Source organism: Mesocricetus auratus, unplaced genomic scaffold (assembly GCF_017639785.1).
Source record: "Mesocricetus auratus isolate SY011 unplaced genomic scaffold, BCM_Maur_2.0 Super-Scaffold_4256, whole genome shotgun sequence".
NCBI lineage: Eukaryota > Metazoa > Chordata > Mammalia > Rodentia > Cricetidae > Mesocricetus > Mesocricetus auratus.
The window spans coordinates 112,953,181-112,976,579 of record NW_024429182.1 but is presented as its reverse complement, the minus strand read 5'-3'; the positions used below and the strand labels follow the sequence as shown (position 1 = coordinate 112,976,579).

General features: G+C 46.3%; 1 protein-coding gene and 1 long non-coding RNA gene across 4 annotated transcripts in view; both read right to left on the bottom strand.

Annotated features, from left to right (window-relative positions):
• The window catches only part of LOC121133180, an 83,691-nt gene extending 67,515 nt beyond the window's left edge, over positions 1-16,176 (bottom strand). The window contains exons 1-2 of the long non-coding RNA XR_005869957.1: positions 15,214-16,176; positions 12,872-13,069 (exon numbers count right to left, since the gene is read on the bottom strand). This is a non-coding gene — a long non-coding RNA (uncharacterized LOC121133180). The remainder of the gene's footprint in view (positions 1-12,871; positions 13,070-15,213) is intronic.
• Positions 1-16,460, bottom strand: part of LOC101840294 (cell migration inducing hyaluronidase 1) — a 150,339-nt gene extending 133,879 nt beyond the window's left edge. The window contains exon 1 of one of the 3 annotated variants that reach the window (XM_040729076.1): positions 16,194-16,460. In XM_040729076.1, coding sequence (XP_040585010.1) covers positions 16,194-16,246 — 53 coding nt within the window. In that variant the 5' untranslated portion in view covers positions 16,247-16,460. The remainder of the gene's footprint in view (positions 1-16,193) is intronic. The other 2 variants (XM_040729074.1, XM_005077854.4) reach the window with 2 other exon arrangements.
• Between the last annotated feature and the right edge of the window lie 6,939 nt (positions 16,461-23,399).

Below are 23,399 nucleotides of genomic sequence, written 5' to 3'. Positions count from 1 at the left end.
CTAAGAGCTTGTTAGGAACTGAAAACACTGTCTCCATCAGTGAAACCAGCTGGCCAACCCACAGACTGAAGAGATGGTGGTTGTTTACACCATTGGCCAGTATTACACAGTAATAGTATACATTGAGAAAGAGTACCTCACAGAGACAGGGAATGCCTCATAGAGGAGAGGAGATGCTTAGAGAGGGCCAGGAGGGCCAACAGGAAAGAACAATGGATTGTCAAATGTCTGGTTAAAGAAAACGGTACATATAGCAGGGGGGAGATGGTAAGAAAACAGTCCATGAAGAGCCCCAGTGTGTCCCTAGAATCTACACTGGAAGGAGGGCATACCTGGACCAGATGATGGAGAGAAGAAGGATTCTACCTAGCCAGGAGATGTTATCCCATTTGTCCCCAGACCTCTGACCCAATAGCCTCAATTTATCAGAAGACAAGTCAATGCATTTGCTCCTGTGCTGTGGTCTGAAATACTTCAAATATGTCCAGAGACAGTGGAGATGTCAACTACCATGCAAGTTTCCTCTCTAGCTCTGATAAAAAGTTTTTAAAACTGTGATTATCACAGATCCTTCAAGAACACGCACGCCCATGACAGAATGAGGAAGGAGTCCCAGTGTAAGATGAGAAGATGAGGGAGAAGTTCCAGAATAAGATGGGATGAAAGCCTGGTTCCCAGGATTTGGGGTGGGGGTGGAAGCAGGGTTGTTTGAGACAATGTCTTCCCACATAGCACACCGCAAAAGTTGAAAAGAGCAAAGATACTCACAGAACCCTGAGAACAGCGGGTGGTTTCAACTGCCTCTTCCACCATTTAATTAAATCCAACATAAACTCGAGTCTCCCGAGAGACCGCCAATGATGCTTAGAGCTGTGACTCCTAAAGTGTGGGACAAAGGTGAGAGGACTGTGTGTGGCCTCTGATGAAGGCTGATGAGACACCTAGGGAAGGGCTATCCAGACAACTCTGCAGAAGGACTTCAATGCTCCAACACTAGGCAGCCAGCACCCCAGCACACCACAGTCTAATCCTCACTTGGCTAACCCTCAGAGCAACATTGCTGCAGGCTGGCCCCAGCCTTCACTCCCAGACATATCCAGGCTTGGTCTGCTGAGAGGCAATCACTGAAGTTGGCCCAGATGGTCAGATCAAGTGTCTGCCTGAATTCCTACTGAGCTAGCTTTATCGCATTCCTGTTATCTCTATGCTGGTAACTGGATCAAATGTACTCTTCCTGGCAGCTCAAATCAATGGATAAAGAAAAGATTGTTCGATAGAATTGTGCCGGCCTAACAGGTTAGTAAATTGAAGGGATAATGGAGTTAGCCTATCTTCTTGCAACGAGAATTGAAAGGAATTCCAGACAGGTCAAAGAGCTTAAAAATTGGCTAATGGATCACCAGGTAGCTCTAGAATTTTCCTGGGTAAAAGAGATCAAGATGCAACTAACTGATAGGTTGGGCTGCATGAAAATATTTCACATACCATATTTTTAAGTGAAAAATAGAAGGAGGAACTTTAAAAATTTGTAGGCATTGTAGACATTATAAGAAAATGTGAATACATCGTAAGTGAACATATAAGAAGAGCTGATGACTTGAAAATGATTTTCAACCTTATCAGTGGTAAATAATTACAATTATGTGTTTGCAAACAATAAATAAATATCGCATGATATTCACCTACTAAAATGAATTTTTAACTTTAATAAGATGGGCTGTTGGTGAACCTGGAACTGTTAGCAGTGATGGTGTAGATTTGAATAAATATTTGGAGATGCCTTAAAAGAAGAATAGAAATAGCCAAAGACTTTGACCTATTCCATCTCTAGGAATTTTTCCTATGTGAATATATCAAAATTAAGGGAAGTGTAACACAGCTCTCCTAAATCTTGTAATAATGAAAGAATTAGCAAGGAATTTGATGCCCTTAAAAGAGCAATTAAACTGACGATTTTTAAAATTGAGACAAAAAACTTAAAATCATGTATATAAGTTAAAGTTACATCGATGCATTATAAAATGTCCAATAACACCAGAAAATTATTCATCAAAACTCCTACAATGGCTGTTAGGTGGTAGAGCTAGATTTTTTTTCCTGTAATTTCCAGTTGATAAATTGTGCTGGTCGGTTTGCCAACTTGACACAAACATAAACATATTTGGGAAAAGGAGCCTTGATTGAGAGAATGCCTCCACCAGATTTCCTACAAACAAGTCTATGGGGCATTTTCTTGACTAAAGATAGATGTGGGAGGACCCAGTCAACAGGGAGTGGTGCATCCCTTGGCCAGTGGTCCTGAATTGCATAAGAAAATAGGCTGAGAACACCATGAGGAGAAAGTCAGTAAGCAGCATTCATGCATGGCTTCTGCTTGAGTTTCTGCCTCCAGGTTCCTGCCTCAAGTTCCTGCCAGGACTTCCCTCACTGAGGATCTGTGACCAGGAGCTTTAAGCAGAAATAAACCCCCTTCTCCCTGAGTTGCTTTTGGTCATGGTATTTTATCACAGCAGTAGAAACCTAAGTAGGACATACATATAGTTATGGGGTAGCATTATTTATATAGTAGGAGCCTGTTAACTATGAACACATATACATCATGCATTTAATAAGGTTAACCACATATCCTCCCTAGTCACCTAGCTCCCAGTGGTTTCTTCTTCTTCCACAAACTTTTACATCAGATTGATTCAGTACAGGATCCAGAAGATACCCCTAAATGTTAGTGTGATGAGTGAATGGAAAAAAGTTACAGATGAGTGACTTTGTGAGGAAACGAATGAGCAGACACATTTTCTTTCGACTCAGTAGCTTTAAAACCTGGAAACAGTTTGGCGTTGCACACTTGGTAACGAGATCGTATTTTCAATCAGTCATGAAAAAATCTCTAGCCTCAGGGTCCCTTCTGCTCGTAGCTCCTTTATTGCAGCAGCTTATTGATCTCTCTTTGTCCAGGATGGCCATCCCTGATCAAGAGACAAATTCTAACTGTGTTTGTTAATGTTCAAATAAGCATTGGCTTCCTCAAGAACGAAGGCACCCCACGCCCCACCCCGGCGCTGTGTTTTTTGTGAGCACATATTCTCATCTCTTCACGATGTGCCCTACTCAATTCCACCACTACCTCCGGGTTGTAAGACACGGTAATCTGGTTTTGTGCCTTCCCTGTCTGGTATGCAGTTGATTATTAAATGCCTTTAGAAGAAAGGGCCTAAGCAGACTCGCTATCTCGTGGTTTTACCGAGCTCCGTGACAGCGGACTCATAGCCTTCAAACCCATTAGCTTTCAGTAAACAGGTCAGACCGATAGATCCGTGGGTGGCTTATCACACCCCTAGAGCGGGACACAAAGCACGCACCGAGAGTCCTGTGATAAGAGCTTCTCAACCAGAATTCTGTAGTTTGTTCATTCATTTCCTGGCAGTCTCCAATGAAGTGTCTCTTGAGTTTCAGGCTCTTAATCAGAGCTCTCCAGGGGAAAAAATGGGAGGGCCGCTAGCACACACCAGCTCGCCATTTATGACTCACTCTACCATTCTGAGGGTGACCAACAAAAAGATAGCCCAAATCTCTGCTTACTTGCTTAGTTTTGTGAATAATAATAATTAATAATAATAACAAATTGCAAAAATAGATCAAAAGTAGTTTTTTTAACATTCTTAATGAGAGCTAGCTAAAATTCCACAGTATTTTAAATAAAGTGCTTTTTTTGTTTTGTTGTTTTGAGCAGTGGATACTGCTGTTGAGTTTTCAGGGTTCCTTGTTTGACCAGCCAGTGACCTAGCATATACGTGTCTAGCCCAAACCTTCTTTAGTTTTTCCAACACACTTCAATGCTAGAGCTGCCAGAACGTCTCCTCCTCCACCAGTCTGTGTTCAGTTCACCACCAAACGGTGGTGGTTATGCCTCTTCAATGCCACTCGGATCCATTCACACTCTCTTTCTCCCCATCTCTGACTCCATAACTCTGTCCTGACCCCAGCCTCCTAGCCTCCTGTGCCTCTTTTCTTGCTAACCATTGCCTAGCAAGGCCCACCACTCACATGCATCCTCTGAAAGCTACCAGAGGGATCCTTTAGAATAAATAAATAGCTAACCCCTACTCCCACTTCTACCTCTACTGGTCACCCTGACCATTGTCCCGCCTGGGGTCTTGCACTTTCCATTCAGGCCATGCACCACAGTTAGAAGCGTCTGCGTGTGTGCCATCTACACTGCTTCCCTCTCTGGACCACACATGGGTGTGGGAGCTGTGAGCTCTGGTCCCCGTGCTTATGACACAAGCACTTTACCTGCTGAACCATCCCCCCAGGACCATAAAATTGATTTTGTTCACTCTTCACTTTAAAGGATGGCTAGAGCACTCCCTGCGGTACTTCCATGAGACAGCACTGCTCTGGATGGGCATCTGTGCAACCTCTGTGCTATTGTGAGCCAACTCCATTGTCCTGCCCAAATTAGTCAACTTAGGTCAAGTAAGCAAAGGATACATTTTGGTTGAAAAGACACTCTATGGCAAAGGTAGAAGCTGAGCATCACAAGAAGTTTAGAAGAATAAGGAAAGACTTTAAACATCATCAGAGGCTACAGGATGAATACACTGCCCTGGTCCTGATGCTGGACACAGAAAACCAGGGTTCAGGGGATATTGCCAGGCAATTGAGATAAATGTGGAGTGCAGAAATGTTTCCTCAAAGCCTTCAGGAAACCAAACCCATGTCCCCAGGAGTTGACCCTAAGGCTCCCAGATGCTTCGCATGTAGAGCTCCCTGTGAACTGCTTCATGGCTCTGGTGCCAGGGAGTAGGGCTGACAGTGTCCCTTTCCCTCAGGTCTGTGAGTCTGCTCAGAGCTGGAACAGTTAGCCTCTCCATGCACTGGCTGCCATGAATACCACACTCTTTGCCTGAGCACCCCCACCCGGGGTGGAGGGTCTCACTTCCAGCCGCAGGAGACACACAGACCTTCTCCAAATACCCGTTCTCTAGCTCCACTGCCCTTGGCTAAGGCTCTTGCTTCCTTCCTAAGCCTCTCCAGCCTGCAAACTGAGCTCTTCCTCCAGGATGCCTGCCACCTGCTGAGAAGTCTTCCCTGCCGGGCTGTTTGTGCTCTCTGCAGTGGCACTCCATATTGCTTTGTTCACACCCTCTTACAGTGCAGATTGTTAGGAGGGCTGTCTGTCTATCTCTCCAGCTATGCTGTGAGCTTCTCCATTGTGGAGAGACAATGAAGCTGTCCTTAATCTCTGGTATCAGGATAGATGCACACTCAACAGTGACTGCCTTGGGGTTGGAATTCCTTTCAACTTGCTCTACTGAGAAGGATAACGTTCCCCTAAGCACACCTTGCCACAACTCAAGAATCAAGTCACAGCAGTCATTATTAAGAACGTGGCCTTTTAAGGTCATGCAGCCCTGGGCCCCAGTTTTCAGCGCTACCACGTCAAACTGGGAGATCTTGACTAAATCATGCCACCTCACTGGACCCCCTCCAACTGCAAACCGAAACAAAGGTTTGTCATGGTTGCCAGGTAGGTAAAGGGAGGTGGTGTGTACAAAGTGTTTCACGTGGATCTTTGTAAGTGCTCAGTAAACCCCAGATAGTAACTTAAATGTTGGGGATCACCCCAGGGCTACAGGAGTACAGACATCTCAGAAGATGACTAACAGTCACTACCTTTGCCCCCAGATCAGAGCAAAATATTGAAGAATTAGCATTACCAGCCCTGGTGGCTCAGGCCTGAAATCCCAGCGATTCAGGAGGCCAAGGCAGAAAGACTGAAAGTCGAAGGCTTGCTAGGGCTACCCAGTTAGTTGAAGGCCACAGGCTGATAACTGAGGGAGACACTGTTTCAGAGGAACAAGGAAAAAGAGTATGTGGGGTGTGTGGTGGTGGGGGGGGGTTAGTAAAAAAAAATGCTGCACGAATGATGGCTCCACAATATGGTTAGGGTTTGTATTGCAAATATTAGAGAGAGTAGAGAGAAAAAGAAGCAAAATGAACATGGTCAGCAGAATGGACAGGCCCAAAGCTAGGGAAGCAGGAGAGAGGGCAAGAACAGTGGAGGCAGTGAGACAACAAGAGATGGAGAATAGAGCAGAGACAGAGAGAGACAGAGACAGAAGGAGACGCAGAGAGAATAAGAGAAAGTGTCTGAGTCGTAAGGAATAACAGGTTATAAGAAGGGTGAATAGCTGTGGGAAGGAAAGGGCCAGGAGACTGGCATGGGTATATAGCTATGGAGCAGTATGTCCCTTCTGCCAGAGGTAAGGAAAACGACTCCTTTTGGCAGCTGGGAACTAACTGGTTTTAGGAGTTCCTGAGGAGTGCTGGATTTTCTCAAACCACCCAAAATCCATAGTTGAGATCATTTCTAGATATTTGGACAGCCTGAGAGATCTAACAAGTACTATGTGAGTTCCTATTACATGTTAGCCATTGGCAAGAACTGTACACGAGACTGTGCTGTGCCAGGTAGGGATTCTGTTTCTGATTGAGGGAAAGGCTATTGATTGCATTATTGGTGATGACGTAGACGTCATCTCCAGCTAAAAGGAACCACATTCACCAGAATGGCCACCAAACAACTGTGAAAGAAGCATATACACTGTTCAAATTAGGACTCCCCTTTCTGTCTTCAGATCCCAATGTTCTCAGGCAACCTCCACAAAGTTCAAGTTTATGCTTGTGAAGCAAGATTTGAAAGAATAGTCAGGAATAGTTTCTTACTTAGAGCAACAGTAGATGGGTATATTTAAAGGAAAAAAACCTTCCATTCCATGGTCATTCTCAGAAAATTCCAGATGTTGATACTCTGCCATTTGTGCCAGCCATACCCTATGATTTTGAAATCTGAATCATATGTAAACTCTTCCTCAGCCACTGGAGAAGCCCCAACACACATACAACCCACAATTATGCGGTCAGCATCATCATCGAGCTGTTGGAAGCTCCAATGCCTTTATATACCAAAGACATGGCCAAGCCTTTGCACGTTTGCAAAGTCATGTAAGCAAGGAGAAAAACAAGCATCTGGGAGTCCTGAAATTCAAACCCTAAAACGGCTTTTGCTTTTACTGACTGAAACAGAACAGAGGAATCTGTTGGTTGACATCAGTGTCTTTTCAGAAAGTCCTGGGATATGGGCTGGGGACATAGCTCAGTCGGTGTAATGTTTACCCAGCATTCACAGGACCTTGGATCTTCATCCCCAGTACCACATACAGTGGACCTGGTGGCATACACCTATATTCCCAGGACTTAGGAGGTAGAAGCAGGAGAATCAAAAATTAAAAGTTATCCTCAGCTACATAGTATGTTCTGGGCCCGTCCTAGAAAAGGGGGTTAGGAGAAGAAGTCACAGGCACAGTTGCATTGCAGTACAATGAGATCTGCTGAAGGTCCTCCCACAGGCTACTAGTTTCTTCCTTAGCCAGAAACATAGGTAAGCAAGGGAAGAGGGAATAGGTAGAGGAGAGGGAATATGTAACTTTGGTTCCTGAATCATGTGCCTCTCGTGCCCCTGTTACAAAGAGTCTCACGTCTCAACAAAGTCACAAGTGCCCTTAGCATCCCCAGAGGCTTGCTTGAGCCACCACGACCTAGAGTGAGGCAAGTAAAATGCCTAAGTAAAACCTTAGGTATAGAATAAAGAGAGCACAAAAGCAAAACAGACAAACTGAACATAAGGAGGGACAGAGAGCTCAGGCCTTAATGTATAAATAATACTGCAATCCAACATGTAAAACTCCAGTCAAAACACCCATGAAGAACAAAAGTCTAAGTGAGAATGGAGTCCCCATAAAGGATCATTCCCTCTTTTTGCCTCCAGTTTATAGGCTTCCTTTCGTGCAGTGAATGGCTACGGAGTCACTCAGCTGTGAACCGTGAGCATGCGTCAGAGCATAGGGGAATGTGTGACCTCACTCACGGTTGAGCAACGGTACAGAAATGCAACGTTTTGCTGAGTAACATGGAAATGGATCTGAAATGTATGGATTAAATTCCCCTGAAAGCAACGTGGGTCTTCAACGGAAGGAAAGGAAAAGTAGTGTGTGTCTGAGCAGTGGTGTCTGAGGTTTCTTTGAACCTAATCCTTTGGAAAATGAGCACACGCGCAAATTACTCAGCGCCTGCAATCCAGCTTCCAGATGGGCTTGTCATAAACCACCAACTTGTTTAGAAACTTTTTTTTCACTCAAGCTTGTCCCCTGTGCACTCCTATAGGGGCTGATCTCTACTGTTCATTAGAGGAAGAACAGCTGTGTCCTACCATGCATCGAGATATGGCAGGAACAAATGTCCCACCAGACAGTATGGCAAGTGTTTTCTACAGGAGGCAGGCAACAGGGTGTAGAGGCCACTGCTTGGCTATAACTAAACCTCACCCGTCCTTCCCTCCATGTTCCTGAGGGGCCATGTTATCTGCAGGTGGGATCTGAGGACATAGGGGTAGACCTGTGTGGTGCTTCTGCACAGCTTTTAGCTCAAGGCACTACTCTCCTGCCTTATTTATCAAAAAGGGATTGTGTGTGTGTGTGTGTGTGTGTGTGTGTGTGTGTGTGTGCATGTATCTGTTTGCACATGCATGTAGAGGCCAGAGGTCAATATCTTCCTCAATTGACTCAGGCTTGCCACCAGCTAGTCTCCCAGACAGTTCCATGTGGCCGAAGAACCAGGGTCTGTGGTCACCTCTGAGTAGCCCAAGGAAAAGCCTAGGAAGGAGGGAAAGGCTAAGACTCCATGCTTTGGGAGCCAGTCTTTGTGCAGGGGTTTTGGCTGCAGCAGCAACGTGGGGTGAAGGTCAGATGCTCCCAGAGAGTAGAGTCACTGATAACCGTTTTCTCCAGCCTTCCCTGAAATGTCCCAGTAGACAGAAGGAACCCTGGCAACCACAGACGCCTGAACTGGTAGAACCCCTGTGTGTGTCAGCATGCTGCTTGCCTCTGCCAGGGTTTCTCATATACCCAGTAGGTTCTTCTGAAGGCTGGGTGTTTTCTAAGCTCCCTGGACTAAACAAGACTTGCTTTCACCATCTTAAATAATTCATGGTTATGTTGGAAGAGCTGGTACCAGGCCCAGAAGTGGCTTTCCAGATTCCCTTTGAATGACTGGGACTAGTCATCAGTGATGGGCAGGTTCTATTCAAATGGTGCTTCACTCAGAGTATCTATTTCCTCCTTAGGAGAGAGTTTTGTAGGGGCCTCCCAAGAACCACACTCCCAAGAACTACCTTGCTGGCCAAACTCTTCCATACCCACCTAGCAGCTTTATTGGCCCTTCTAGGACTCTTCCTTCAAAACTACTTTGCATTCAAAGAAATGAAAAGAGATCCAAGGTCCTCTGTAGGATGTGTTAAAATTTTACATCGGAAATAAACTAATTTTTTCATTACCAGCTTTTATAGTCTTAGGAGGTTTAAGACTGATTGACAGGTTTGAAAATATACAGCCTATTTTCGCAGATAGCTCACAGCTGTATTGCTTCCTCCCATGGTGAGCTCAACTGGAGGTTTCCATCAGAGAGCCTTTGCCAATTAGCAACCCTTATCTTCTGTATTCTTTAGGTTAATACATGCAAAAGAACTCTGATCTTATTTCTTTGAAAACTGATGACACTCCCATACACACACACCATTAAAAAAAAACAACAACAAGACATCAAAATATTTAAAAGACACAGCAAGGTAGACTATACTGAAACCAAGATAACACCATTAATATGGCTGCCTGGAGCAAAACAAAAAAGATTCCAGACAAAGGCTTTTCAACTGTGTGCCTGGGAAACCAGAAGGATCTTTGGAACCTCTTGTGGGCCTCAACACCAACATTGCTCCCGTTCCTAGTCATAGATACTTTTTTTTATCTGGTTTGCGAATTGGATTTAGTCAGATTTTAAAGGAATAAAACATTTTATAGTTAAAGTCCTTTTTTAAACCTCTAGTCCAGGAGACAAAAGGTCCCAAAACCTACCAGTGTTTGGTAGGCTTGTTCTCTATGGTGTAGCCCAATGTCTGGGCATGTCAGGGAGCCTGTGCCCCGGAGTCAGATATGCACCCGAGAGTTGAAAGAAGTGAGCCATTTAAGACTGTTGGAGCGTCTGGATCTTTCTCTGTGCCCTTGTGTCTGTGTGGAATGTTTTGGTGCTTCCCTCTCAGAACCTCATTGTTGCCTAAGTTAAAAGGGCCTGTTAACCCTTCCAGAAGAAGCTTCCTGGCTTCATCTCCAGCTGAGTCAATGGCTCCTCTGATGCCCTAGTTAGTCCTAACCTCCACCCTGTGAGTCATCTATCCTGGTCCCCCCTCACTCTGTGGAGCAACTTCTGACTTGGATGTCTGTCCTGTCCTCCCTCTAAACTGTTGAATCCTAGAGATCTTGGATCATGTCTTCAAATCCACCTCCCCAGAATTAACTCAGGAGTTACCGCCCAGATGATCACAGTCTTGTCTATTTTCAGCTTACAAATGTGGTAGTGGATGACAGACTGCAGGAGCACACCTGCATCTCTGGCACCCAAAATGCATCTGTTGTGGCCAACCCACCCTTGCAGGAATGCTTCAAGATTAGAGGACTGAAAAAGACAATTGAGGCTTTAAATTTCATTTTCACATGTTTTTTAAAAATGTGATCTTTTCAAGTCCAGAAAAGTTTTTTTTAAATATAAACATGCATTCTCACTGTCTGGGGTCAGAGTTAGATGAAATTCCTCAAATGATCTCTTAATGCCACCAAAATTGCATTCAAATGCTCCTGCCAGGCAAAGATAAATAGCCATTTACACAATAATCTTGCGCTTAAAAGTAACTGGGTTCAGAGAGTTTGGGAAAATTTATTATGACAGGGAAAAGGGGTTCAAGATATTTAGTCTGCTGATAAGACAACTTAGGAATGACCGTAATTATCTCCGGGAATTTGAAGGGTCTTTAAGAGGTCAGGGGGCAGCTTGGCTCCATCTACTTGGACATCAGAAAATGACATCAAAATTAGTTCGTCTGAATCACAGAAAGTCAAGGGGGAAGGGGGTCCAGAACCAGCAGCATCCCCCACCCCGCCCAAGCTTGTTAGGAATACAGACCTCCCAAATCCACTCCTCATCTTCCAAGCCAGAGTTGTGCTCTCTCAAGCCTCGCTGTAGTTTATTGATATGTTCAAGACCCGGAAGCTCCTCTTATGTAAGAAGGTTAGAAAGCAAAAGACTGGGAGAGCCTAGGACCCTGCCTAAGATCTGACAGCCAGTCCAGGTGGGGAGCAGAATGGCAATGGCTGTCCCCTCCCATTCAGTCTCTCAGGGATGGCCCAGTGCCCTTCATCTTTCCTGAGAAGTACAGCCACATCAAAGGGAGTCGGAGTCCTGTCTTCATGTTCACTGTAATGCCCTCAGTACCATACCCTACAGCTATAAGGACTCAGGCCAATAGCACAAACCACTCAGCTCAAGGCTGCTGAAGAAGCCTTCAGACTTCCTGTCCCTAGAAACAGGATAGACGGCAGTCTGCCATCCACATTTTGCACGGCAAAGCCACCAGCCTCTGTTCTTGACTTCCATGTAATAGAAAATGTCTGATGGCTAAGTTCCTCAGCAGATGGAGGAAAAAAAATGCATAGCTCTTTCCAAAGCAGTTGTTTCGAGCACTATAAAGTTGCGGGTAATCCTGTGGTCTCACTGCCCTTGCAGAAGATTCAAATCAAAAGCCTTATGAATACCTCGTGAGTTCCCAAGGCAAGGAGCCATGCTGTCTAGGGTGGAAAGAGAGATACTTGCTCAGAGTGGGCACCTTGGCAGGGAAAGACTGCCTAGGCTTCCAAAGGATCCCTCCCTTGCAGGTCTGGGAAGAGAAGGCCATATTAGCTTCCCGGAACCAAGCAGAACCTAGAGGAGCCAAGCAGAGTCCGGGGACAGGCCATGAAAAATAACAGGGGCAGGAAGGAGCGCCTCTGGGTGGGTAAATGTGTTTCCTGGCACCAAGGGAACTGAGGAGCAGTATAATGTATATTTGATGACAAGCAGCCTCCCTGCCAGAGACCTAAGATAAAACAAAGCCTGGCACCAGAGCAGACAGAAGATAAAAGAAAAACCATGGAACCTGCCAGAGAGGCCTAGATGGTCCCAAGGAAATGACTAGACAGCAAGGTGTGGAGACTAATAAAAGTCACCATGACAGCCACCATCCTATCCAAATCTTCACAGTTCCTACATGTAAGGCTTTGGCGGAAGTTAAGATCATGCTGAGCAGCTGACAAGATGACAGAAAGAAACACATGGCCCTGAGAACTCCCTCAGTACCCACTCCCAATCATTGACAACCCAACCAGAGTCAAGCAAGCAAGATCCTTCTAGTCCCTCTTCAAAGGAAACTGGAGCTTCCTTCATTGTACTGAAAAGCAGAAAAGACAGCTGCCACATTACTCCGATAAGATCAAACATCTGCGTATTTGCTACCATGTGCAGAGATACATGTCACCCAGACTGTCACAGTCAGGGAATCTTGCGGATGAAGCTCACAAACATAACCTTGTTCCCCTTGGGCAGCCGAGCTCCATGCAAGCATGTGCCTTTTGAACTATAGATAAAATGCAAAGTGCATTTAATCCACATGATGGTACTGATCTGCCCACACCAGGCAGGACTAAAAGGGGTCGCAGGCTTCAAAGGAGTCAATGAGAGTAACAGAGTTGCCTTTACCATCCCACTGGCCTTTCTCACCAAATGTCACCCTTGCCATCTGATCTGTCTGTCCCAAAGACTCGAACACAGCTGCCACGGACAGAATGCTACAGAACCAAGGATAAGTTCCTTTCTTCCACACAGGCCACTTCCTCACCTCATTGGCCTTGCCTCGCAGGAATAGTCCATGGTTCAGTCATTTTCTTACCTGGAAGCTACAGGGACACTGGAGACTGGACTCTGTAGTGTCCAGAAGACAGTCCAGACTTCAGGGTGAGGTGGGGATCCACATCCTTCTTTTGTAGTCACATCGTCGGTGGATGAAAGTCACAGAAAGACTCCCAGCATCTGTAGGCTACTCGTGAACTCCATTTTCCTTTCAAGTGGAAAGATCCCATCTGATCTACTGAGAGAGGGAATGAAGGAAAATCTGAGCACACTAGGATGGGAAACTTGCAGAAATAAGCGCATGTGTGTGCATGCTCTGGGGGCCAGGGGAGATCTCACCACGATACTGGGTGCTTGTAGCTCCATTATCCAAATTTCTGTGGCATGTCATATGCTATCGGTTCCTACCAGACAGAACCCCCAAAATGAAGAAACTTAAGGAGACCTCCAAATCCAGTGAGGACAAAATATAGTGAGCAAAGCATCTTGACCAGGTTGTCATTTCTGAGCAAAACTCAAGCGTGTAAGAGAGCATGTGGTGTGACCACTCTAGGTTTGGTAAGGCCAACATCTTTTCTCTTCAGCTAAGTTGAGCTTTATATAGACACAAAAGGCCTAAAGACCCCCCACCCCTGTCCCCCAAGGGTGTCGTGCCTTGGCAAGATAACGGGGCTCCTTAGCAGATGGGGTGAGAAAAAGTGCAGGAAGAAATGATCATGTAGATCAAAGGGCTGTGCTGTACTGACTGAAAACGACTTCTTTAAAAAAAAAAAAACATTTCCCCCAAGTTGGACAGGTGGAGAAACAATGAACTGATTGGTCTCTCATTAAAAAAAATCCTTCACTCATTAAAAAAATCCTTCAACTTATCTTTCCTCAGTACTTTCATTTCCATCAACGAGTTGTCAAATGTGTCAATAAATGGCAATGGAGTCCCAACCAGTTACTTGATTAAGAAAGATGACACTGGGCTGGTGAACACAATTCAGAAAAATGGTAGCACTTTCAAATGCACTCGTAACCAGTGTCGTTTCAGGAGTTCTCTCTGCTCAGCTCTGGACTTAATGCTTTGCTTTATCCCTAGCCGCTTACTGATGAGGAAGCAGGCATAAGTTTAGCTGTCTTTCCCTCAGTCACAGATCTCTCTCTCTCTCTCTCTCTCTCTCTCTCTCTCTCTCTCTCTCTCTCTCTCTCTCTCTCTCTCTCTCTCTCTCTCTCTCTGTGTGTGTCTCATTTTATTATTTATTATGCATATGCATCCATCACAAGCAGAAAAGACCTTCTGATTTCTTATAATTTTTAAAATAAAGGAACACACACTTCTATGTTTTGGCATAGGTCAGTGGTTCTCAACCCATGCGTCACGACCCTCAAATTCCATCAGAAAACATAGGTATTTACATCATGATTCATAACAGTAGCAAAATTACACTTATGAAGTAACAATGAACATAATTTTATGTCTGGGGGTCAGCACAACCCGAGGAACTGCATTAAAGAGTTGCAGCATTAGGAAGGTGGTGCTGACAAGAAGAGTCCATTCACTATCGTTTCTTACTAGAAGAAGGAGACAATCCCTCACCCCATTCCCAAGTAATCCATCATCCTGTGGGCTAAGCAGAGTCCTTGGAAGCCATCTCCAGAATCTTTCTTTAGAGGACAGTTAGGATCAAGAGGAGTACAGCTGATTTTGCACACCCACCCAGACACTTCCTTGTAATTTTGTCTTATGTGGTTTCTTCTCCATTCTGTCATAAACTGTGAAACTAAAATACTGATTCACTACCACATTTATTATATTGTTCAATAAAGAAATGACCTTACACTCTACATTGAAAGCAATCTAGTTCTATACCTAATCGCATACACCTTTATCTCACTGTCTGGATCATATAACAAAGGTTGCACACCTGCCACATCTCTGAGGGATCTCCATGGTGCCACACGAAACTAAAGTGACATTAAGAGGCTACACACAATCAAATACAAGCTCTGCTGGGACCTGGTAGAAAACCACAGCCCCTGGCAGGGTAGGCTCCCTTCTCGGTGGTTAGTGTCTCCAGAAATAACACCTAGGTACCCAGGACTTTTAGTCCCTTTCTACCTTCCCAGTGGCTCAACACCTGTATCCTTGAAGGAGGCTCCTGACTACTCCAGACTCACCGCCACAGGCCCCGAGTGGCGGAAGTAGCTGGGAGCTGTCCATGGTGGCGCCGCGCCTGGGCACGCAGAGTCGCCTGTTCCCCGCCCGCGGGCGCGCCTGGGGTCCCTCTCCAGACCGCTGACACGGAGACGACTCCCTGGCTCACTGTCTCCTGGACAGGGCTTCAGTCAGGCCGTGGCTCTCACATCAAAAGCTTGGCTTTAAAAGGGAATTCTTACCTGTGGGCAGAGTTGGCTGCTCGGAGCAGGACTGAGAACCTCAGACCTGGCGCCGGTGGAATGTCCAACTCTTGGGGAATGCCGGTTCACCTTCCTTCTTGTCAAAACTACACGCATTCTCCTGGGTTCATCCCGAAATCTCCTCGGACCTGGTTCCCAGAGCGTCAAACTGGAGAACCGTGCACGACTCAGGCTTATGCCCTGCTGAGATCCTGGTTTTTCTGTCAATCTAGCGCGACCCTTCTTGCAGATGGCGTCCGTTGCCAGGTGCCAACAAACATTCCTGCAGCGCTGCCAGGCTTAGGTTTGCTTAAACATCAGCAGGGACCACCGAGGTCGTCTAACATCAGATCATCTCCGCCTGCGCCCGCACTGTGCCAGGGCATCGCTGGGACAGCAGAGGCTGACGAGGGAACCCAAGAGACCTTGCCAAAGCGAGCGCAGCGACAAGGTGCAGACTTGTGGGGCTCACGACCACTAGCCACAGGGTAAGCAGCCTCACTGCACTGGGCTCCTTCCTTCCGAGACCTGCTTCGGGGCCATCCCTCTTCGGTGAGACACTGTTGTTTGTGTGAGCATCTAAGTGCCATTCATAGGGGGACAACCTAAGCAAAGCAGAGATCTGCCTCCCGTCGAATGCGTTCCAGGACATTCGTGTCCCCAACACCTGCCGCTTGTAAAGATCTCAGAGGCATCCACAGAGGATGATGACGGGGGCATGTGCCCACTAACATACGCGTGGACAGACAGACAGGCAGGCAGGCAGACATACATACACACGGGCAGGCAGGAGGACAGAGAGGCAGACAGACAGAGGCAGACAGCATAGAACAGGCTGGACAAACAGGCCGACGGAAAGCAACGTTTTCCCTAAACTGAGGGGAGGCGCGGGATTCCGACTGTTCTCTCCCCTCCAAGGCTAAATCCATGCAGCCCTCGAGCCCTAGCCCGGGTCCTCTTACCTCCGGCGGTCCCCTTACCTCCGGTTGATGACCGAGACAGTGCCACGCCTCGGGGACTTGAAGTGCAGCATCCCGGAGTCTAGAATCTTATCCCACGCGTCGAGCTCCTGAGCGTGAGCCAACAGGACGACAGCTCGCGGGAAGTGGGGTGCAGATCCGAGCCTCACTCAGCACAGTGCTCCCGCAGCACCAGACCACTGCCACTCTGCGCGGCAGGCGCTCCTCTCTCGGCTCCGCGCGCTCACTGCCTTACTAGCTGCTAGCTTGGAGCTGCCAGCCAGAGCCGCCGCTTTTTATAGCCGCCTTCCGGGGCTGGCTCCTCCCCATCCAGAGCCCCCGGCGCCCGCACTCATCCCGTCCCCCCCCCCCGCCCACACTCCCCCCCCTCGTCTCGGGGCAGCGTCCTCCCACTCACCGAGGTGGGCCTCCTGCGGGGCCGGACCCGGGCGGGCTCTGGCGGCCGCTCCGGGAGCCGCAGACCCAAGCCCGAGAGCCGCCGCCGGGACATGCCGCGGCCACCAGGTGAGGGCGCTGGAGCCCAGGACGAGAGCGGCCGACCTCGGAGGGCTGTAGCCATGGAAGCGCACCTTACACGCAGTGGCCTCCCCAAGGGACAGGCAGGCCAGAGAGAAGAAAGACCTGCGACTTCCACATTCCGGCTGTTAGATTTCAAACCCCTCCCCGCTTTTGGAAGCGGCCATAGCAACACAATCAAGAGTCTCCTGGGTCTAGAGGTCCCTTGGAGGGAAGATGCACCCTCATGCAGTCAGAGACCTTGGTTTGAAAGAGGGCTCATTGGCCAGGGAGAAGTGCTTACAGGCTTGAAAAACAGAGTTCAATTCCCAGGATCAATGTAAAAAGGCCTTGGGTGATGGCCCTGGTTAATCCCAGGGTATAGGAAGGAGGTGGAGACAGGGCCTTACTGACCAGCCAACCTAGCCTACTTGGCAAGTTCCAGGTAAAAGAGAGACACTCTGTTTTAAATAAAATAAAAATAAAAAATCTGGACAGCTCCTGAGGGAGGACACCCGAGGCAGCTTGACCTCTACCCGGGGACATGCACACACACATACATCCCAGAAGAAAGGAAGGTAGAGAGACTTCACTAGTGGCAGTTTTCTGCAGATGCTAGTTCCCTGACAAGAGCCTGGGGAGAGGATTCCAGTGAGATTGGAGGCTATGGGTACTAATTCACAGCAAGTGCTTGCTGTCCTGCATGTAGGGTGGGGGGACGCTGAACCTCTGTGCCCACACAGGCCCTGTGTTCTCAAGGGTCAAATCAAGAAGGTACCACTAGTGAGCTATTCCCTGCCACAGGAGTCAGCCCACACAGAGTATGGCATCTCTGCAACACTGGGTGCCTGGTTTACCCGATACGTACCCACTCCAAGCCTGGCAAGGGGCGGAAGATGTTGGGGGTTTTCTTCTCATTTCATTTTACTTCTAAGATGAGGGCTTTGATTGCAATTCTACATCCTGCCCCTCCCCCCCAACTTGTTACTCAGCTCCTTCCTCCTGTTAATGGGAGTCTCCATATACACATTCTTTCTTCCTGCCTGCCAGTGGCCAGCGAGGACCACTATGCCGGAGGGCCTTCACTCTAGCCAGCGCTCTCCAGTTTTAGGAATTTAAGTCTGGGGCCTTGGGGCTAGTCTATGGTAGAGACTTTGGAAGTCTTTGTCTATGTCCTCAGTGCAGAAGCCTTCGGGCACTTGTTGGAACCAGGGAAGCACATCTCCAAACCTTTTCTAGAAAGCTGGAAACAGTGATCAAGCATCTCAGACTGACCTTGACATTCAAGTACACCAAGGACCGGCTCTGTGGCAGGCTTCCCTTCTTGGCCCTTCCTTTCTAGCCGGATGGAACTGGAGCGGCCCCCCCTTGTAAAGTGTGCGTCCAGTCCTCCTGTTGTGAGTACTCACTGTATCCCTTTCTCAAGGAGCCCATTCCCCACAAACACTGGAGCACGGGCTGGGTAAGTGACGCTGTGCGTGGTGGAGAAGGGTGTGTTTTCTTTGGATCAGCCTCACTGCAGTCATGTGTGAGACCTTTCCAAGCGGTGGAGCAGGGACGAGCTCATCTCCACGGGCCTCTGAGAGATGAAGAGCATCTCCTGTTTAAGGGATGGGCTCTGGGAAGTGCTTTGTCATGCTTTCTCCAAGATCCAAAGTGCCCAGCTCATGCCTCTGGTATCCAATTTTCTTTACTGTTGGCCAATGCCTGGGGTGGGGGAAAATGCTGATGAATTACAGACAGGCTCTGTATGTCTAAAACCAGACTATCCAGTCACATCCACTCAGCACTTCTACTCAGTCCTCTGTGACAGGCAGGAGATGGTTGGTAATTCGTTTTGGGTGAATGCCGACAACATGAACCTGATGGATTTCCTAGCCACGCTTCTCTAAATCCAAGGACTTATAAATGCAGAGATGAGGCTGGCTACAAAATGAACTGTTAGCTTTCTAATACGTGCCAGGATCCCCGAGAGGGAAGGGTGGTTGTCTTAGCCAGGGGTATGGAGTCACACCCAGCCTCCACACCCTGTGTGATAAGTTTCCATCACCTTCCTGAAATATGCAGTCCCTAGACCTCATCCTGTGTGTTGTGACATCCTGCGTGTTGTGACATCCTGCCTGCCCCCCCCCTCCACAAACTGCCTGAGTCTAGCAGTTTTTCATCAGCCAGTCAGCCATATTCCACATCCGTTCTTTAAAACAAAGGTCACCTCACTCCACCTACCCACCACCAAAGCCACGACCTTCCCTGCACGTCTGTGTGGAGCTTGAAGGGCTAGCCACACCTGGGGCTCCATTCTCCAGTCCTCTAGTCCTGGCTTCCCGGGACTGACTGGGAACTGAGAAAACAATTAGAAATGAGAGGCATGATGAGGCTAGGTGAGCTGCCGGGAAATCTCAAGAATTCTAGCCTGCAAGCAAAGCTCATGGAGGAGAAAAGAGCAAATTTAAATCTCACCAACAGGGGTCGCCCTTGGACACAGAGCCTGAAGCTGCCATCAGAGAAACGAAATTCTGGGGTCTGCATCCTGAAGCCAGGTTTCTAGCACTTGGAGCTGTTAAATTCCTGTTTTGTTGGAGGCAAATGAGGTCCAATGAGCAGAGATGAAAAAACAAAACAAAACCTCCAGTGTTTCTGGAAGTTTCACATCTGGTAGGAACTTGGGACAGGAAATCCACCCAGGTCAACCTCTCAGGAGCCATGTAAGTGGATTTCTACCTTTTTTCTTCAAAGTTGTCATTACCATAGAGAGGGAAGTAAATATTAAATATGTGTTATATATAATATATAATATTATATGTTTATATAATAAATATTTTATAAATTAAACATTTATTTTTCTTAATTGAAAAAAATCTATGTGCTTCCTACCCTATTTTCAAAACAGAAAATTCAGAAAACAAACACAGGGAGAGGGAGAATCGCCTAGCTTCTGGTACAATGTACCAATGAGTTTACAATGTGGAAAAATTTTTATTGTTGTTTTGTCTTTGGTTTTTGTTGTTGTGTACACACACACAAACACACACACAACACACCACACACACACACACACACACCAATGTACCAATGAGTTTACAATGTGGAAAAATTTTTATTGTTGTTTTGTCTTTGGTTTTTGTTGTTGTGTACACACACACAAACACACACACAACACACCACACACACACACACACACACACACACACACGATTTCTTTGGGTAACAGCCCTGACTGTCCTGGAGCTCACTCTGTAGACCAGGCTAGCCTCAGACTGACTACAATACAGAAAGGTTTCAAAAGTCAGTCACAGTAGCTCACATCTTCAGATTAGTAGGTGGAGGAAAGAGAATCTGGAGTTCAAGATCATTTTCAGCTACACAGGGAATGTGTTGGTAGGTTTTAGACACAAACTCCATTATCTGAGAAGAGGGAGCCCGAATTGAGAAAAGGCCTATCACACTGACCTGTAGGCAAGCCTATAGAGCATTTTCTTGATTATTGATTGCTGTGGGAGGGTCCAGCCAACTGTGGGTGGTATCATCCGTGGGCAAGTGACCTTGGGGTATAATAAGCAAACTGAACAAGTCAGGGGGAGCAAGCCAGTACATAGTCTTCCTTCAAGGTTTCTGCTTCAGTTCTTGATTCTAGGTTGCTGCCTTGAGTTCTGGCCCTGACTTCCATTCTTGATTGACTGTCATTGGGTAGCCAAGCAAACCCTCTCGTCCCCAAATTGCTTTTTGATCATGGTCTTTATCACAGCAAAGCAGCCTAACTAAGACAAGGAGTTTGAGACCAGCTTTGCTATGTGAGGCCTTGTCTCAAACAAACAAAGAGCAAAACAAAAGCTTGAAATAAATAACATTTATTAATACACAAATAATAATAAATAAATAAATTGAAACACAAAGGGGGAAATATCTCTTGTAATCAAAGCCATCTCTGTTAACTTCAGTATATAACCAAACATTTGCCCATGTATGTTACATGGAGAGATAGAGAAATATATAAATGTAGATAAGCGTTTAACAAATGGTTCTGTAGCTCAAAATCCTTCTCCACCACAGCACACGTCCTGGGCTATGTCTCTTGAATGCACACATCATCATCCAGCACAGAGTCCCAGCATGAGTGGTTATGAATGAATGAGCATATGCATAAATGTTTCTTAGAAAGACAATGTGAGTGGGCAGTGGTGGCACACACCTTTAGCCACAGCACTCAGGAGGCAGAGGCAGGCAGATCTCTGTGAGTTCAAGACCAGCCTGGTCTTCAAGGTGAGTTCCAGGACAGCCAAGGCTGTTGTATAGAGAAACCCTGTCTCAAAACAAACAAACAAAATAGAAAAGACAACGTGAATGCAGTAGAGACGGTCAGCAAGTAAAGGTACCTACCATCAAGACATGGAATAAAGAGAGAACCATCTCCCGCAAGTCATCCTCTGACTTCCACATGCATGTTGTAGCATGCACATGTGCTCGCCGCCCCCCACATACATGCTTTAAAGATACTTCTAAAAAGAGGAGACCTAAACACTTGGAAAGACGATGATCCACTTTTTCCATTAATAAAGAAATGCAAATTAATCTGGTTAGCAAAAAGATCAGAAGCGTTACAGTGCCTTTGCTGGTGCTAGGCAAGTGAGGGTAGGGAGGAGCTCCTCGAATTCCTTGCTGGTGTGAGCCTGTGTCGGTGTGATGTGAGGACAGTTTGACAAGGCTTGTGAAATGTACATAGCATTTCACTTAGAAATTCCATCTTCAGGAATGTGTCCTACAGATATGATGTGGAAATGATCAACACCAGATTTACACTACAGCCTTATCTCTCTCTCTCTGTGTGTGTGTGTGTGTGTGTGTGTGTGTGTGTGTGTGTGTGTGTGTAATGTATGAGTGTGTGAGTGCATGCGCCCACAGTGTGGGCATGGAGGTCAGAGGACACCCTGGGGTATCTATCAGTCCTTGCCCTCTACTTGCTTCGATCAGGGTCTTCTCCGTCCTGTGTATATCAGGCTCTCCTGAACCATGAGCTCCTAAGGAATCTCTTGCCTCCACCACCTGCCTGTCCTCTCACTGTCTGGGATTACATATGTGCACACTACTGCAACTAGGTTTAAGTGTCCTTTGAAGATTCAAACCCAAGTCCCTCGTGCTTGCAAGGCAAGTAAGTGCTTGACTGACTGAGCCCTCCCCCCAGCTCCTGCAGCTCTATTTCTAACAAGTGCAGCAAAGCAAACAGCTTAATGTTTATGACTGGAGTTTGTTAAGGATGTTAATCCACAGGATAGAGTATTGTGTAGCTTTGGAGGGGAACACAGAAATACATGCCTGTAATTCCTGCTTCTTGACTAAGGGAGGAGGTTTGTAAGTTTAAGACTAGCCCAGGCTGCATAGTAAAATCATATCTAAGAAAGAAAGAGAAAGAGATAAAGAGAAAGAAAGAGTGACCTAGAAAAGGTAATTGTTATTTTATTAGATTTATTTTTAACTGTGTTATGTGTCTGTGTGTATTTGCAGATGAAGGCAGGTACCCCTGGAGTCCAGAAAAGGATGTCAGGTTCCTTGGAGCTGGAGTCATAGGGAGTTGTGAGCTGCCTGACATGGGTGTGGGGACCTGAACTGCAGTCCCCTGGAAGAGAAGTATATAGTCTCAACCACTGAGCCATCTATCTAGCCCCATAATAATTATGTTAGTAAATGACTTTAGCTAAAATGAAAAATTAAAATGTACAGCAAGGATTACTACCAGCTGTGCAGATACAGGGAAGGAAATGTGCATTTGCAAATTCCCATTTGTTTCCTGACGTAAATGACCTAGACGGTGCATAAGAATCCAATAACATGATTTCCTGCATGTGTGTCAGGAGTATTTAGTATATTCATAATGCTGTGCAGCTACTGTTTCCTTTCATATTTTTAGACATTTATGTTTTGAGGTATGTGGGCATGTGTATATGTGCCATGCACATATGTAGAGGACAAAGGACAGCTTTTGGGAGTCTCGCTTTCTACCGTGTAGGTTTTGGGGATTGAACTCAGATCCTCAGGCTTCATGGCAAGTTCCATTATCTGCCGAGTCTGGCCTGATTTCTTCTTGGTGCTATTGATAGTTTAGGGAGCTGGAAAGGTTGTACACACACACACACACACACACACACACACACACACACACCACAATTACAAATAATAAAAATAAATCTAATAAAATATTTTTTTTCTCTTTAAGATATGACTTCACTATGCATCATGGGCTGGTCTTGGATTTGCAATCCTCCTCTGTTAGCCTCCCAAGTAGCTGAGATTACAGGACTATACCTTTGTGCTTATTCCTTTAATAAACAGCCATACAGCGGGAGACCAATTGTTCCTTCACTTTGTCCTTTGTTTTTTTTTTCCTTTTTGAGCAATGTGAATTCCTAACCCACTTAAAACCTTAAATGCCTTTTAAATGCCAAATTTCATATCATACATAATACATTTCCTCTTAACAATAGCCATGTGTGCTTCCCTATGTCTGAAATGTCCTTCAAGATTATTTGGAGGTGGTATGCTGTTTCCTGATAGGGATACACTTTATGTGATCAACATCTGATTGCTGCTGTCAGCATTCTAGATTGGACTTTGAATAGCTTTGCATGACTCATCTGTTGTTTGGCATAACTTCGTGGGTGCTTTTACCTATGCCCTGCTTTCCTCCAGAAAACTTCCACCCAGGTCTGCTCCAATCAC